At 31.3% G+C, this 18,445-nt stretch overlaps 3 protein-coding genes across 8 annotated transcripts; 1 reads left to right on the forward strand and 2 right to left on the reverse strand.

The window, feature by feature from the left end:
* Positions 1-150: 150 nt before the first annotated feature.
* Positions 151-4,887, reverse strand: LOC113855872 (COBRA-like protein 10). Its single transcript, XM_027487503.1, has 3 exons — positions 2,295-4,887; positions 365-1,725; positions 151-264 (listed from the first exon to the last, which is right to left on the reverse strand). The coding sequence occupies exons 1-3, from the start codon at positions 2,854-2,856 to the stop codon at positions 151-153; spliced, it is 2,037 nt and encodes a 678-aa protein (XP_027343304.1). The 5' UTR covers positions 2,857-4,887.
* Positions 4,748-13,111, reverse strand: LOC113854580 (GTPase-activating protein GYP7-like). Of its 6 annotated transcripts, none has more exons than XM_027485662.1 (12): positions 12,997-13,111; positions 12,662-12,782; positions 11,310-11,405; positions 9,842-9,945; positions 9,258-9,520; positions 8,819-8,941; positions 8,169-8,257; positions 7,031-7,136; positions 6,661-6,758; positions 6,089-6,349; positions 5,742-5,825; positions 4,812-5,127 (listed from the first exon to the last, which is right to left on the reverse strand). In XM_027485662.1, the coding sequence occupies exons 1-12, from the start codon at positions 12,999-13,001 to the stop codon at positions 5,113-5,115; spliced, it is 1,365 nt and encodes a 454-aa protein (XP_027341463.1). In that variant the 5' UTR covers positions 13,002-13,111; the 3' UTR covers positions 4,812-5,112. The 6 variants fall into 6 exon arrangements, with proteins under 6 accessions (XP_027341466.1, XP_027341463.1, XP_027341465.1 ...); XM_027485664.1 differs by having other exon boundaries at positions 4,896-5,127; positions 5,742-5,797; XM_027485659.1 differs by lacking the exon at positions 4,812-5,127 and having other exon boundaries at positions 5,486-5,825.
* A 2,801-nt stretch (positions 13,112-15,912) lies between these two features.
* On the forward strand, positions 15,913-17,258 carry LOC113856099 (early nodulin-like protein 3). Its single transcript, XM_027487769.1, has 2 exons — positions 15,913-16,169; positions 16,735-17,258. Exons 1-2 carry the CDS (start codon positions 15,971-15,973, stop codon positions 17,256-17,258), a joined length of 723 nt encoding a protein of 240 aa, XP_027343570.1. The 5' UTR covers positions 15,913-15,970.
* The last annotated feature ends 1,187 nt before the right edge of the window (positions 17,259-18,445 follow it).

Below are 18,445 nucleotides of genomic sequence, written 5' to 3' on the forward strand. Positions count from 1 at the left end.
CCATCTAATTGTAGATAATGGACTAAATATGTACTAAACTTGTATAAGTTCCACACACAATCTTGTATCAGTTACACCGGTATGTACTTTTACACAAAAAGACTGCGTCGCTCATCACATTGTCATATCACATGGATGGTTAGCTATCTGTCAAGTTTGTCTAAGCACCCCGTCGTTGATGAGAGTGATATATGAGAGCAGCCCTGAAGGAAAAAGCAAATACCTTTTAAAGCGGATCTTTACCAAAACCAAGAGCCAAATTCTCTGTTAATTGTGTCCAGGTTTAGTCAAAATGATAGTAGCAAATCATGAAGTGAAAACGTTCTGTCATCAGCAAGAAAGTCATAAACGCTGTGTAAATTACAGCAATGACACTGGTGGAAGAGTGATGCCCTGAACTTTTGGCAGGTCTAATTGGAGGTAGTGCACATTCTTCTCCATTGAAGAACACCTTAGTGGGGTACCCATCATGCATAATATCAAAGTGTTTCTCGTGCTTCTTAGTGAAAGAAATCACAGTTTGTTGCTTTCCTGGCACCTTTGGGTCGTAAGCATGGGTTCCATTGGTTTCTCCAGCCAAATAATTCAAACCCTTTAGTCCATGCAAGAAGACGGTTTTGAGACCCGGAATTCTTGTCCCATTGAAGGAGTACACATCTTCAAAATCTTCGAAAGTTCTGTTCAACTGAATAGCCGTGAACCAATCATCAAAGGAATAGCTTTCCCAATTGAAAAGCGTGATCCTAGCCGTCCATCCATCCTTGTGATCTGAACTCACGTGCCAGTTTATGCTAATGGGACAGTTATCTCCACAGGGTAACTTACTAGGCAAATGCGTGTGCCTGAGTTTGGCCCATGCACGTGCTTTCAAGGTTCTGTTAACAAAAGGGACAAGAAGAGCATCGGGTGGAAGAAGCAAAGGAGAGGCTTTGGAGTTGCACTTCCTTGTATCATCACAACCACAAGCACAAGTGTTACAAGGGATAGCAGATTCATTGTAGAATGCTGAGAATGAGACACAACAACGGGTTTCTTGAGGTTTAGGTTTGGTGATATTGCAAACTATTTGCCAACTAGCCACAGCTGTGGTAATTGATCTAAGCCCACTTGGGTCAGGGAATTCTTGTGCGTCAACTCTAACTGGAGCACTACATTTGTACTGTGGATTGATGACACCATCAATGTTCCACTTTGAAGGGGGAGTGAGAGCGGTTCTGTTGTCTGTATCAGGTGGCATCTTGAACACTTGCAACTGAAAAATTGACCTTGCTTGGTTCTTGTCCATGATTGGAGGCAAAACAGTGCCATTCCTGCAGCACCATGGGATTTTACCAAGCTTCTCATCTTTTGCTTTTTCAGCAGGAAGGTCAAAGAGGATTGGTTTTTTCTGACAGCTTGTGACTTGTGAGAAATCTAAGTCCTTGTAGTACTTTCCAGCAAGACCATATAAGCACTCAGAAGGGTCCCTTTTGCGAGCATATGCTCCTTTTATGGAGTAAATGAACTCACCCTTTTGCCATTCCCATGTCAAGTTCCAGTGATCAAGACGACCCAATGGGTGGTTGTTGTCAATTGTTACTTGGGCGTAGTAGTTGTTCTGGAAGGCTTGAAGCACATCGTATGCTATGGTTAGATCTCCATAGCGACGAGGAGGGTACTTTGTTTTCTTCTGTAGTTTTGCCTTCATTTTGGGGTCCTTTCTGCAGCATACAAACATTCTCGACCCTGGACCATCCACAAGTGTAAAAAACAAATCATATCATGTTTTAAACAAAATCCTATTCTCCATGCCGTATAGTAGTTGCTATTATTTTTCCCTTTTATTCATTTGTTGATACTAAAGGTCTCACGTTATGTAACTAATATTACTCTAAAATATCCATCACTTTTTCTATCACGTAAAAAAATATCATGATATCTACTGTTTTAAATATAAAAATAATTCCAATTATTTTACATCATTTTATACCCTTTCTTCTATAACTCTTATTAGTCTCTTTTACTCTTTGCCCCTCATAATTCAGCATTTTATCACGTTACAAGAGGTGTACAGGGAAAAGTAAAAATTGACATATAAGGAACATTTTTTTTAATAGAGATTGAAAGGAAAGAAAGAAAATGAGAGGCGTAAATAATGGTGTAGTAAAAAAGAAAGAGAAAAAATAAAAAAAGTAAATATAAAAAGTAGTTCGCAAGAACAATTTTGCATGAATAATCAATGACACGAGAGGAGACACGTAGAGATAAATAAATAATATTTATAATATAAATATTTAGAATAATGAAAGATATACCTTTACGACCAGGTGCGGGGCATTTGAATCCATCATTCTCGAGACGTATAGTCTTAGGCATAGGGGTGGCGCCAACTCCCAAACCAAACTGCGTTCCAGTCATCTGAATCCTCACACCCATCTGGTTAACATCACCGGCGGTATCAATCGCCGTTTTCAAATCCGTAACGTCGTTTCCCACAAGGGTGGTTCCGTTCCCAACCTCGGCCGGAAAGTCGCCAGCGTCAATGAGAACGGCACCGTCGGCGGAGACGAGAATCTCCTTATGCTGAAACCCAACGAACATCTTCCAACCCGTCACCTCCTCATCCCCCACGTTCATCAACGACGCTTCCGCCTTGAACGCCCACGCCTGTTTCGACACATTTTTCACGTGCGGAAATTCCTTCTCCCTTCCCAATAAGCTGTACGTCAGGAACAGGCCGTCGCAATTGTCTAGCTCCGTCATTGACGGCGGCGCCGATGCCAGTTTTCCGCCCTCCAAACCTTGTCCATCACAAACCAACAACAACAACAGATTCGCTATTATTGCTACTATTCTGTGCGATAAGGTATTTTTCATTTTCTCCTTTTTTCCAACCGCTATCTTTTGCTTTTATTTCTTTTTATTTGTTTTCTTAGAGTTTCTAAATTGCCGTAGGAGAAAGAGAGGTTGAAAGTGGTGGCGACCGCGTGGGGACGCGGGGAAGGAGAAGGAAAGTAGAGAGAAAAGAAAGAAAAAAGAATGGTATATAATGGGAGGGAAATTTGGAGGAGAATAAAAGAGAAAGAAGTTATGTTCCACTAGTTTTAGCGTTTGTTTCGGATGACAGATAGAATGTTTGATATATTTGGAAGACAAGTAGGAATACAATTATAGAAATGGCATATTCATTGGTTTTGATTCTGGAGTAGTACTGTTGTTAATTACTTGGGAAATATAGATATTTTGTTCACCAATGTTTTCTAGGAAACATGTTTCATTGATATATAGTTTATTATTCAATGGGCAAATTTGGTTGAAAATTGAATCTAATTAACGTATTTATGAGATTTAATTATTTTTTGACAGTGTTGGTTCTGCTAGGCTTTGTTGTATTACCAGACGAATTTCACACGTGTTTCATGTCAAAAACAGTTATATTCACCAAATTGAAAATCATATAAAATTTGTGTAATAATAAAAAATACATTTTTAAAAGTAAAACATGTTATTAATATTTTATTAATTTTAGGGTTTAATAATAAATGTCTTAAGATTTTTTTTTTGAAGCAATGTCTTTAAGTTACTTAAAAAAGAGTATTGAATGAATTTCATGTTTTTAAATTGTAATATACATTCCTCTTTTAATAAATACATTTTTAGTGGTCACCATTTGCGTTAATTTTATTGAGAGGTAGTGAAAGGGTGTGTAACTGTATGGCATATTTTGTTGGAGGGTTTGGTTAATGGTTGTTAACATTGTAAACATAAACTGTTTTCAGAATGGAGATGTCTGTTATTGTCAATTTAATTATCGTTTGTGTAAACTATCATACTAACATATGATGTGATTTAGTTAAATCGATTAACAACTCTCCTTGAGAAATAAGGTAATATTAACAATCTTTAAAAAACTTGTAACGTTAACTAATTATGCTAAAATTAATTTGTTGGTTGTTCATGCATTGAAAATAATGTTTCTCTCACAATGAATTGAAATCTGATGCAATTTAAAATTTAAGAATAAAAAATAAACGAACAAAACACTGTTTGGTGAACCTGGATGAGTGATGATTAAAAGAGATTATAAAAAATTGAACTATCTTAAATATTGAAACTCTTCAACGGGTTTATACATTTAACAAACACATTTTTTAAGTTTTCCCTTCTAAGTTGAGCAAGAGTTTGTTTAGTTAAAAATAATGCCTCTTAATTTAATGGGATTCGTTGAAGGTAGGGTTGATAGAATAAATTTGAGTTCGATGGATCAAATATGCCTTCAGATTAACAAAATTAGATTCTGGTTAAAATTTAGCCTAATGTAACTCGACTCAAAATTCAACTGGCTTAAAGTTAGTCCATTGAATCGATTATTATATTTTAAATAATTTATTATTATTTTGTCAGAATTATTCTTTTTGGTCTTGAATTAATTTAATATTTTAATTTAAACTTAATTGACTCGTTGGGTATAAATTCACTAGGCCTGCAGCTTGTAAAGGATCAAACTGAACTAGTAAATCTGTGGCCCCTAATTACTTAACAAGCAAGTTTTTGGTCAGCAATTGACAAGGTTTAGTCGGATACAAAAACATTAGGCAGATGGGCTGGCCCAAATGGGCTTAACGACCCAGTTATGGCCCGAATTGATTTATGGTCGGGGTTCGGGTTTATTTTTCACTTTTGCTAGATATTAAATACATCTTTATTTAATTGGCCATTCGATGATGACATAATCAGTAGAAATAAAAAGACATTTAAGGCAAAAAATGACAATCACAATCAATTTCATTGACTAGAAATCAAATCCAATGGTTGTTTCCTGTTTCTTGTTTCCCTTTTGCAATAGCAAATATATTACAAAGTAAAAATACAGAAACAATTCCATTTTCATCTACAATCTCACTTCTTTTGGATACACAAGAAATAAGAATAAAAAAAATGATTTCACATACAACAGTTGTCTCGGGGAATTTGATGGTTGGATTCTAAGGCCCCTTTTTAAAATACTGTGTTGTCCAATCCAAATTTGATGGACTTCATTATTGTCGCGTAGGGAATTAAATGGTAGCGAGCCGGAAACAACCCATCACTTGATCAGCCCAAAACGAAAAAAATCATTGAATGTATTTGGTACTAAGATTTCTTGGCCTGCAGCAATTACAAAATTACTTGTATAGTTAATTGTAGTACCACTTTTTTCAGTGAAGGATATAACCACACACAACCATCTTATCTAAATATATTTTATCAGTAAGTGGATGCATCAAGTAATTTGAGTATAGTAACTTTATTAGTAAGATCACTTATTGTTTTCCTTTCTTCTAGAGCAATGAGTGACGGTTTTGGCACAGACCAAAATACATCAATGCAGATGATAATTATAAGTAAGAATGGCAGGAATAACAGTTTAAGAAAGGGTATATTGAGAGATAGATACAATGCAAGGCATAGATCTAGGTATAATTAAATGGAAAAACAAATTTTTATGTTTTGCATCCATATCACTGGTATTAAAGATCAATACTTAAGAATTTGGATTAAAGATTTACACAACCAGTCCAATGTATTGGAGATCACAATGTGAAAATAATTGAAGTCTAGTAGTTACTTCTGTAGCATGTTGATGGCAATTGGTTTTCAAATTGAGGGCTTGATCACTGATCAATAGCAGCCTAGGATGTAGTAGATTGCCTTTTCCTTCAATTATATGAAAATTCAATGGCATGAAAAGTGAAGAAAAAGAATTGCAGAGACAACATTACCTTTCTCAAATATTTTTTGTGAAGTTTCATAGCACCAGTGCAAGCCTTTTTGGCATCTAGATTTCCAGTTATGTCATTCAATATCTGAGAAGAATTATATCAGAGGAGCAAAGAAGGAAGTTAATAGACACAATAAATTTGTTAAAAATATAGCAAATTGTTTTAATAAAATACTGAAAAGTCTTGAGACACAACTTTCATTATGAAATAAATGAATTAACACAAAATATATAGCTTGTTCACCGATTTGGGAAAAAGAAGACTTTAATCCCTTTTGTTTTTCTGGTATCAAAGTGATTGTTCTATCTAATTTAATGCAATTTAAGCTTGGATATTATAAGACTAACCTTGACAACATCATCCAAGCCTTGCGCTTCCCGGAGTAGTTTTGTGCTTCTATCTTTCAACACACTAGCAACAAGGAATACAGATATAGGAAGAGGAGCCTCAGCATTCTTTGCTCCATTTTTCAAATTTTCTCTCTCATACTTTCCACATTGACGTATTGACTTTGTTTTTCCTCTATAGCCCACAGCTCTTTCAGAAGTTGATTGAGGCTCTTCATACATCAAGAACATGTCCGGATCGTATTCTAAAGCCCACATCATCTGTTAAAATCTTAAGTAATTAGTTACTATATTTAATCATAAATTTACAAAGATTTCCAAGACACCCACTTTCCCAAAGAGATTTGGAAAGTAATAATGATTTCATACTGTTTTCATGAAAGTAAACACACACCATGCGTGATATGTGGAAGAATAATGTAATCAGTGAAAGAGTAAATTGTGCCAAAGGAAAAATTGGAAATCATATTATACTGAGGGGTCATTGGTGATATGCTGAAAGCAACTTAATGTTCCTTTCTTTAATAAATGTGATAGAAAATATCACAAAGCACAAAAGAAGCCAAACATACCTCCCAAAGGTACAATGAATCACAAAAGGAGAATTCTCGACGAAACAGAACCATTAGCATTCGAAAAGCAAACAGATAGCCACCACCACCAAGATGCTCTGTGCTCCAAAATTAAACAGCACATTGTTACTTTTCATTTCTTAAACATTGAGAAGGGTGCAACAAAATTAAATTTAAAAAATATATAGACGGGATTTATTCAACAATTTCAAAATAACAGTGATCATAACAAATCATTTTCCAATAATATTTTCTAGCAATCATCATTTCTTAAAACAACAATCACACAAAACCCACATAATTAGAGTTAGAAAATTATATTCCACATTGGGCCATAAATAAAATACAAAAGCACATAGGAAGAAAATACCTAAATGTTTATGAAGTTTTGGATCAACTACTTGAGTAACTGAAGCCAAATTACTTAGTTGAGCCTCCACCCCAACAGAGTTATCTGTGCATCTGAAATTGCCTCGCTTTAAAAATTCAAGAACACAGACCATAAGAAACTGAGATGAAGTTGAATTTCAGAAGTACTATTAACAAAATCTATCATCTACCATATGGAATCCTTGTGCACCTGCTTCTTCAATAAAATTTCAAGCAGCTATGGTCAATGACCAATTCTCCTAAAAGCTTTAGCAGTTGGGTGAAAGCTCATGAATGGCCCTAACATGACTAAACATGCAAGATTCTTTGAAACTTGAGCATGGGCAATGCATAGGCTTTTTTTTTTTTTTTTTTTTTTTCACGATGTGTTGAAATTCAATTTTTACTTGAAAAAATGCGATGGCAAAGCAAGGATCAAACTCTTAAGCACTTAGTGATACCATGTAAGTAACCAACTCTCTTAAAAGCTTAAGCCTAGTGAAGGCTCGTGAATGGTTTTATTACATCTCTAACATATACTTTACATCTTTACCTTATAATTCATCGCTTCCAAGTTGTATATCTACAAACCATGGAATCTCAATTGTAATTTTATAGAAGTAAGTCCATCTTTCAAATTTGGGATAATTCCATTTGTGTAAGGCAAATAAAAGGTGACATTGGCATAATTTTGCGCAGGTTGCTGACTGAGCGAGCATTGGTAAACCATTGAAGAATACACAAATACAGAAGTTTGACATTATAAACAAAAAGGAGACTGTAATTGGTTTCAATATCATAATGACCAGATTTGTGAATGAAACAGCATAATTAAAACATTAGTGTCAAACCTCTACGAACTCAAGCTCCTATTTTAACTAGCCTATATGCATTGGGCAACTCAAGCAAGAGATAAAATTTAAAAGTAAAACAGTCAAGGGGAAGCAATTTAGGAATACAACTTTTCCTAGAAATACTTACAGCAAAAATTACAATACTTGAAACCCTAAAAACCCTCACGAGATGGAAAATAAAAAAATCAAACAGTAGATTTTCTTTTTCCCATTTTTTCAAGAAATCTGTGTAAAAAATGAGCTAAAAGTTGATAATAAAATAGAGCATAGAGATAAGGTGCTTACAAGTCTGCGCATCAAACGCTCAAAGCACCAAAATGCATCTGCTTCATCATTAAGAAGAATTATCATAGGGGAGCATAGGTCACTCATTCCTGTCCAGAATTGTAAAATGTTAAAACCGGAAGCTCAGATTAGTTGCAATGCAAGAAACACAAGCAAAACTAATACATATAGGAGTAGATCCTATATTTATTATAAATCTTTTTTCAATAAAGAAATCCATTAACCAAGTTGATGTTTTCTTCTCTTATGGTTCAGATTTCTCTACTTGTTTTTTTTTTTTTTTTTCCTTCAGTGAAAATTAATTGAGTTCTTAATTTGACTGGCAACTTAAAAACAGTGACAAAATACACATGAAGGGATTGTTATGTACTAATGTTATTTCAAAAACCCAAAATATCTGAACATAGTAAGATACAAATCATTAAATAAATATTCTATGAATGTTGGCCTTCCTTTAGAGCCATGTTTGTTGAGATTAATATTAGGCTCCAAGTAGTCAAATATATCTTAGAACAGAGCAAATTACTTACATGGAATTATCACACATATTAAGGTAAAATCTGATATCAATAGGAATATCTAAATGTAGTACCCAAAAGATGCCAAATGTGTATGATTCATATGGATTGATCACTCATGTAAAGACCCACCTTGACCGTAGCCAACATCTTTATCTATCCAAGCATAAACAGCAAGAATATCCCATAGTTTTGACAAGTTTTCTTGCTTCTCATAAAAAACCAATGTCCTATCAGTGCGAACCACATCAAGACCTGAAATGTGTTACATGCAAGGGTCATTCACCATGTAAATTATATTATGGTGATGAGATCACATTACTACACAAGAAAACTTTTAAAAGAAAACAGTTTACATTCTTACCCATTTAAGGACATCAAACTCAAAAACTAAGTCATGTTGTGAAAATCACATTGCTTTTGTACAACAGTGCATTTCAGGCATAATGGATTTATAACAAAAATAATTGCGGGGCAAGGTTCAGCCCACGACTTAGACTGTATATGCCAAAAAAAATAATAACAATTGAACTATAACAGACAGCACACTAAGAACAAGTTATTCACAAACCTATTTGATGGAGAGTTAACATCCACTGGACTACTCTCTTGTCTGTCACCTTTTCCAAGATATTTGCAGCATCCATTCTTGAAGGACTATTACTATCTTGAGGAAGTACACCCAATCCCTTGGCTGGATTTGTTTCTTTCAGAACCAATGGATCTTGAATTGGCTGACCATCTTCAGTAATAATAGGTGATGTGATAAATCTACCACTTCCAACAAGTGGAAACAGTTGGTGGCATTCTTCTTTCCATGTAGCATATTGCATCCTGATGACAAAAAATAGAAGTGATATTCAAGTAATGATGCACAACATTTAGAATTCAGAAATGGAAGTTTCAAATTACAAAAAGTAACATGTATTATTGCTGTATAAAGGATGCAGAAACAATTCTTGCCATATTTTTTAATGCATACCAAGCGAGTGTTGACATATTATAGACACTGCATTTTTATTTAAAAGGAAGACCAAGATAACATAAAAGTGCAACACCATAAAAATTTCAAATGTTCTAGGATGCTGTGATGATAATAGGATTAAAAAAGAGGATTTTTATAACTAAAGATCATCAAATGAGAAAGCCAATTACCTTCGCCGTTGTCTTATCTGATCTCTTTCCTCAAATGTACTCTTGGGATCATAGCAACCAAGTAGAAATTCCCAAACTTCTCCCCTAATTGATGGATGGACACCCTGGCTCAGAAATTTTAATAAAGTAACCATCAACCCACAGCTATATTATATACTGATATGCAGACACATATTTTTCTTTTGCATTAGTGAACATAAGTAAACCATAATCTTCAATAATTTAGGGGCTTGAAAAACCAATAATATGATCATCAAAGCTAATGCATGACTCAGGATTGTGAAAAAAAAAGAAGATTAAATATGAAGAAAATAAAACAATAGGAGAACTTTCCATGACCATTGGCACATATATATGTACGTGCACATGCATGGATGCCTCTACTCAATGGATCTAGCAAAATCTATCAATCCGGTATAATAATTTCTACCAAAGACTAGCAAAATCTATCAAATCTAAATTGAACAACACTTTCTTTTCCTTCCTTATCATTCTTAGATTAAAAGGGAATGCTTTGCACATCTGTTACTTTATGATAGTACTAAACTGTAATATTTTCCTATATTTCATTCAACGATCTTGTTAGAATGGTAAAGTTGAGCCTATGTTGAGTCTTAAACGAGATTTAAATTTTAAAACAAAAGCAACACAAGAATTTTTTTTGGGGAAAAAATAAGTCCAAAAAAGAGAGTAAGTCTAAAAAGGAAATGTTCCAATCAAAAGCCAGTCAAAACAGAGTGAGACGCCCCACAAGAAGAATGTGTATGAAAATATATGGAAAAGGGAGTTTCAGTTTTATCCTAGTACACAATCTATTATATATTAAATGTGGGTTCTTATTTTTAAAAACAAGAGTATTTTAAGAGCTATCTTAATCGAGAGCATTTTTAGGGATTGTTAGGTTTCTCATTAGTCATGTGGCTTTTCTTGCATTGAGTATTTAATTTTTTTAATTTAATTATAGTTTGAATTTTAAAATTTTCCATAATTTGTTTCTTAATTCTAAAATTCTTATCTCTTTAATGTATTCATATGTAATACAATAAAGTATTTATTATTAATAATAAAAAATTTACTTTAAAAAAATTTAATAAATTTAAAATTAAATGTGCAATATCCCTTTAATATTTTATGTAAAAAAACTATTTAATTTAACAATACTTCTGGTGCAGGGAAAACTCACTAGTATCTTAAAATGTGCTCTCTATACTTGGTCAGTTTGATATATTACTGATACTTAGTTGTCTGCAAGTAAGCACTTCAATTTCAGCCTTAGACCCCTAAAAAAAGGGGTTCAGTTATATTTCCAAGAGTCACTTCAACCACACAAGACAAATACCCTTAGGTTTTTTGAACAAGCTAGGGTTTCCTGTTGCTCCAACTACACCATAACTGGAAGTAGGAGACGGGCTAAACTTCATATCCTCAAACATATTTTACCAGCATTTGAACCAAATAGAACTATTACCCCTCGGTAGATTCGGCTTAGAGTCTTGCCTATATCCAGATACCCTTCTGGAGTAAATGCAGAATGCCATTTTCTTGCACTTAGCGTTTTACCAGCCTGGAGTACACAAGAAGAAGTTAAAAATAAAAGATTATATGTGTAACCAGATTGGCCAAAAGGATACAATTATTTTTATATAAACAAAGAATTTATTAAGATATGAGGGAAAGGTACGGATGAGAGAGGACATGTAAGCCTCAAAATTGAAGAAACTGCAGCCAGAAATAAAAGGAAAAAAAAAAAAAAACAGAGAATCTCTTTGTAAATCTGACAAGGTCCTTCCCCCCCCCACCAAAAAAAAAAAAACACAAAAAAATTGGAAAGACCAAGAGCAGAATACTACAAAGAAGTATTTTCAAATGAATGAATGACATCCTGTAAAGATTTTAGCATTTTTTCCAAATAAATATACAACAGAACTGCAAGAAGGCATATGGTTTTTGCATTAAGGTATAGAATCGCCTAATTGATTTATTTTATTTAATGTTTCATAAGATTAAAGCAAACCAACAAGGACTATTAATCATTTAATATTAGTCATCTTACCAAGTGTATTTTATCCATACTCAGATTTAATACTCTTACATTATTACATAACAAAGCAATTGATAACCAGCCCTGCAGCAGTACTGAAATAGAAAACTTAATACAATGAGTGTTTCACTAAATCAAGTTCTAGGCATGATTTAACTCATTAAGTACCCATAATTCATTCAACTAGCACAACAATCACAATTATATCCATAAGACTGGGGACAATCATAAAATCAGTAACATTTGCATTTACTATACGTAATTTCAACACAAATTCCAGTCAATGAATCAAATTACATTGATTTAAAATGATTCTTGACATCACTGAATTTGAAAAATTCATGACAACCAAAAGATACATTATCCTAAAATCTATAATCAAAACTCTTTTTTTTCCTTCTGGTAAAATTAAATATACCATCGTGAAAACCACTGTTGACAACTTTGTAAAGGTAAAATATCATCATGACTTTCAATTATCCGAAATCACAGGCTATCCCCCCAAATGAACAAAAGTTTCTTCCAGTTATCGACTTAACAAACTCAATATAGCTTAGAAAGACAGATAAGCCACGTGTTTGTGTGTACTTGACATTCTTAAATGACCAAATCCATATAAATAATGACATACATTGCTTATAATCATAAAAAACCAACTCCAATTTTCCATCAACGTAATAATACTTCTTATTCACCAATGAATAAATACCCAGATCAAAATACTCAATCAATATCAAACAACTATACATATTAAACCAAATAAAGGAATTAAGAAAAACCTTGATCTTAAATCGAGTAATTGGAAGATCGGTGCATTCGGGGCGGATTTCATAGAAAGAATCAGCAGAAAGTCCTGGATCTCTCCACATCCCAATTAACCAAAAGGGAAAACACGAGCAACTAAAAAGCAACGATTTTTGGTATCAACAATGGTTGAAAGCACACAGGAGCTGGACCCCTTTGGAAAGATAAAGCAAACCCAGAAACAAAAACTAGTCAACTCAACAATTCAAGGGGGATCCAGCTCCAAAAGTACACACAACAAGAACGAAGAAAAAAAAACGAATTTTTTATTTATTGTTGATGTATTAAATTTATAGTTGGTAGAAGGTACGGCATTGTAGTAGTGGCGATGGTGTTTGAGGAAGGTAGTAATGCTTTGTCAAAAGGGTTGAATGGGAAGAGAACGTTCACGACCCCCTCCCTACACGCCTCCTTTACTGCGTATTTTGCTCCCACTGTTCTTTTTCTCTTTTCTGCTGTTCTTTTTTTAACTAAATTTTATGATACTATTTTTTTTATATATTATCTGAACTCTTTTCATTTATATAATTGCATGATGAGTTATGTAATAAATAATTAAGAAAAAAACATGATATTTTATTATTGTATAAGCTTAAGAATCTTGTTAAGATTAAACAAATTATTAAATGAAATTTTATTAAATCTTTGAATGTAATCTATTTCTTCTTTTTTTTTTACCTTTTAATCTTAGTTATTAAAGTTAAATTTCAGTAATTAATCATAAAAATTATATTAAAAATATTTATTATATTTAGTTATCTTTAATATAGTAAAATTTACTGTTTTTATGTTCTTAAAACTAATTAAAAAAATTAATATTAATAATTTTTTAATAATACTATATTCTTCTGTCTATTCTTTTGAGTAATCTTTTTAACGTTTTATAAATAAAATATACTTAATATTTTAAAATAAAATAATTTAATATTTTTATTTATTTGATGAGTAACAATGTTGTAGAAAAATTTAAAGTTATGTTTTATTGGTGGTGGTTATTTATTTCAAATGATAATCTTTTACCAAAAGATACACTTTTCAGTTACTTTATTATATAGTGGGTGTTATATATATGGAACATGAGTGAGACTTGGTCATTTTTTAGTCATGAGTGAGACTTAGTCTTGAGCAAAGTCTGCTGAGCAAGCTCTAAGAACAGAATGAGGAGTTTATTAGCATTAGCATGAGAAGTGGTTCAAATTAAAAATTGAATTTTACGTGATGAATCACTTAAAGTATGCTACTTACAATTCAGAGCAAATACTTTTCTTTGGAAATTGGAAATAAATTAGTTTCATACTCAAATAATGGACAAAAATGCCATAATTTTTATCTTTAAAATATAAGAGCATAAAAATTGAAATGCCTATGTGGGACTCCAAATTTTTTCATTATATATATATATATATATATATATATATATATAAATAATAAGTTTATAATATTTTTTTAATAAAAATGTATTATTAATTTTTAAAATTTTGCATTCTTATTTTAAATAAATTATATTTATAATTAATGATTGGTTATTAGATTTAATGAGTATTATGTGTTTTTCATATTGATGATTTAGATTTATTATTAAAATTATTTTTTTAAAGGTATTCTAAATATAGAAATTAAAATACTACTTGAAATATTAATTTTTCATTATGTTAAAAACATGAATTAAGAGTAAATTTAAATCATACTATAACATATTTCTATTAATAATCTTATATAAAATAAATAAAATATTAAATATTATATTTTAAGATATTAAATAAAATAATTTTTTATTTTTATAAAGTATTAAAAATTTAATAAAAAAAAGGGTTAATGTACTGCATATCTCATGGCTCCGAACTCTGATCTCATAGAAAATGCTGAAATGGCACACTTCATTGCTTTGTATCCAGGTGCATTTGTTGATATCTGCCGATTAAAGAATTCATGAAATTTAAAAATGCTGGTTTTTCACATAAATGGAGTAATTCCTTTTTAAAATTATTAAATTGGTGTATTTTTTAAATATATATCAAAATAAAGTAAGCATATGTTATCAATATAATTTATTTATTTTATTTTTCACGTGAATAAATTTGTGATAATTTTTAACGTAACTTTTTACAATTTTAGCTAACAGTTTAAAATAATCACATATTTATTTGCATAAAAGAATAAGATAACTCATACGATTCACTTTATTTATAACAAATTTTAAAAAATTATATTAATTTGATAATTTTTAAAAAATTATATTAATTTAATAATTTTTAAAAGGGAGTATCTCGTATACGTAAAACAAGTAGAAAGTATATGAAAATGCTTGCATAGTGTTCATCTATCAGACTAGCACGTGTGTAGGAAAGGCACCAAAAAGGAATGGACACACATAATTAAACATTATTGCTGCCAAGAGAAAAGCATCTCAGTAATTATTAATATATTATTAATATTCTTATAACAGTTGAAGTCGAAAAAGCTTCTTTAACACAATAGGGTCTTATTCTTGTTATGATTTTTCGGACAGATGTTATTTGTACTCTCATTTTTCAGAAGAAAATTTATAATAATGAGTAAGAAAACAAATACAGATTTAATCTGTCATTAATTTAAATTAAAAAGCATTTTAATCTTTCATAAATATTATTAGGATTTTCCCTTATTAATGTGATAAAATTTTAGATATTTAAAAAACTATTTTGATAACAAATTAAATATTTAAAATGCTATTATGATAATAATTGAAATTTTCGAGTGATTAAATTTTGATAACGAAAATTTTGAAAAACCATTAGAACATATAAGTTTGGATAGTTAAATTGAGAGTTTTTTTTTTTTTTTTGAAGTTATAAAACAAAAATAGAGAAAAAAAAAAAGAAATCAACTAAAATATAAAAATAAAATTACTAAACTATTAATTTGATCAAAAGTGTAACTTATGTTGTTGACATTGAAAAAAAGACAACCTCCTCTCTTGAATTTTTATTCACAAAAGAAAGAAAGCCAATAAGCAAAGCATAAACAAATGCACCAAGTTCTTATATGAAAAATGAAATATTCAAAAGAGACTAATGAAAGAGAACATATGCTTTGCTCCATAATCAAAGTAACCCAAGCAGAGGAGAGAATAAGAAAAAGTTTCAAAAACTTCCCTGCCACAGTTTGCAAAATTTCCATGCATTTGCTACCTACAAAACCCCCTATGATGGTCCAATTTATTGCATCCATCTAGCTTCAACATTTCCATCATTTTGGTTGCAATACCCTCTTGCCCCTTTTCAGTTCCTCATTGATCCTCTCCAATGGCTGCAATCATGTTAAGGTCTAATGAAGTAGTTCATGTCTTAGGCTTGTTCTGTCTCTTGCTGTTGTTGCACGAAAGTGATGCCTATCAATTCATAGTTGGAGGACAAAAGGGTTGGAGTGTGCCAAGTGACCCCAATTCCAACCCTTACAACCAGTGGGCAGAAAAGAGCCGATTTCAAATAGGAGACTCCCTAGGTGAGTTCTTATTCAATCTCAACCATATATTATATATATCTTCATTGGTTTTTAACTTTTATCAAAGCCAAGGGAAAAGAAGTGTGACTATTTTAACTAGCTCTAAATTAAATGACATATTTTTAGTTGAATTTATGAAATTATTTATCGTTACAATATATCTATAGTTCTATCATATATCATTGATATGATATAAATCAGAGTTATGAATTAAATAAAAAATAATTAATTTCAACGTAAACTTTTTTTATATTATTAATCAACTAAAATATTCAATAAGTATGACTTTTAAATTAATTATTATTAAAGCAAATATATATATATATATATATATATATATCCTTTTTCTTATAAGAATAAGAAACTTTTTACTTTTACATGATCAAAGTTTAATAAGAAAGGATGGAAACATTGTGTTTGTGCCGAACACTTTCCAAACTAGAATGTTAAAAATTTCCATAAGTAAAATGATACAATCAATCCTTTTAATTAAAAAAATTATTCAGCTATTTATTAACAAAAAAGTGGAGTTATATATATAAATTTACACATATGCCAATTGCAGTGTTCAATTACCCTTCTGGCCAAGACTCAGTAATTCAAGTAACTAGCCAGGACTATGGCAGTTGCAACACCGATGCATATTCTGAAAAATTCTCTGATGGCCACACTGTGATCAAACTCAACCAGTCGGGGCCTCACTTCTTCATAAGTGGAAACAAAAACAACTGTCTTAAAAATGAGAAACTAGTAGTGATTGTGCTTTCAGATAGGAACAACAGAAACTCAAACACCAACCAAACAAACACTGCTTCTTCTCCTTCTCCTTCACCTTTACCTTCATTCACAACTGAGTCATTAGCTCCTCCACCAGCACCTACTCAACAACAGGTTCCATCTCCAGTGGTGACTCCAGCACCTGCACAGCAAGAGGCTCCTTCTCCACCTTCAACTGAGATGACAAACCCAACTCCACCTCCTGTTAGTCAACCTCCTCCTCCTCCTCCTAATGCTGCTTCTTCAATCTTGGTTTCCTTTGCTGGTTATGTTGGAGCATTCATTGCTTCGGTTCTAGTTTTTCCTTTCTAAGTGGATATATATATAATATGAGTGATTGATTATAACATTTTAGTTTTTTATTTTATTTTCTACAAATTCGTTTGTTTAATTATTTCATGGATTCCTATAGTTTGAGTTTAGCTTTGTCGAACTGGGCCTTTGGTCCAAAGTTGGAATGCCGTTTGATATTTGTTTGAGAGAACTGAGAAATAAGCTGACAATATATATACGTATGTATTTGAGTGCTTCTTCCTTGACGATTGCAAGAATATTATTGTATTGTATAGCTGAACATGAAAAAAATAAAGCCCATTTTTATGATCAGTGATAGAGTTAGTAAATGTGCTTGACATTTCCAATTACGGTGCTTAACTTAGTTATCCACTGAAGTAGAAGTTAACCTATTGACGAGGTTATAAAGCTATATCTGTCGTCGTAAGATCTTACATCTGAACTTTCGCCACTTTTTTGGTTCTCCTTATGATGTGCTCTCCTCTCCGCCTCTTATATACCATATGTAACCAAGTTTATATAATATATATCAAATAAGAAAACATGAAAGATGATATAAATAGAGATGTAAATGAATTGAATTATTAATCAAATATTTGAATTCGATTCATTAAAATATTAATGCAAATTCGTTTCCTTAACTAACTAAAAAAGCTTAAACTTAAAATTAAACTTATTATTCAAATAAGTTAATATAAAATTTACAAATTTGATATTAACAGCTTACCAATAATTTGGGTAAGTAAGAAGATCAAATAATATAAAATTTTAAACTTAATAAACAGATATATATATATATATATATAATAACTTTTTATTAAAAATAAATTTTATTAATCTAATTATTAAATTTAAAGTTATCATGATAAGGTAGATTAAATCTATAAAAATTCACATAATTCAAAAATTAATTGATATTTCACTGTCTTACTTTTATATTAAAGTATGATAAGTTATTTACAATATAAATGAATGGTTATATTGAATTATATATTTGTGAACATCTAAATTGTGTAATTATTTATATAATTAATGGTTAGATTGATAAATGAAATAATGAAATATTTTAATGTTTTTTTTTTATAAACTAGTAAAATAAAATTATTATTCTAAAATTAAAATAGTTATAAAAATTATTGAAACAAAAAACATTCATTTAGGCGCTACATAAATTGAAGCCTTATTTATACACACCTTAACATGAA

The sequence above is a fragment of the Abrus precatorius genome, unplaced genomic scaffold (assembly GCF_003935025.1).
Source record: "Abrus precatorius isolate BTA unplaced genomic scaffold, Abrus_2018 Scaffold11, whole genome shotgun sequence".
Classification (NCBI taxonomy): domain Eukaryota; kingdom Viridiplantae; phylum Streptophyta; class Magnoliopsida; order Fabales; family Fabaceae; genus Abrus; species Abrus precatorius.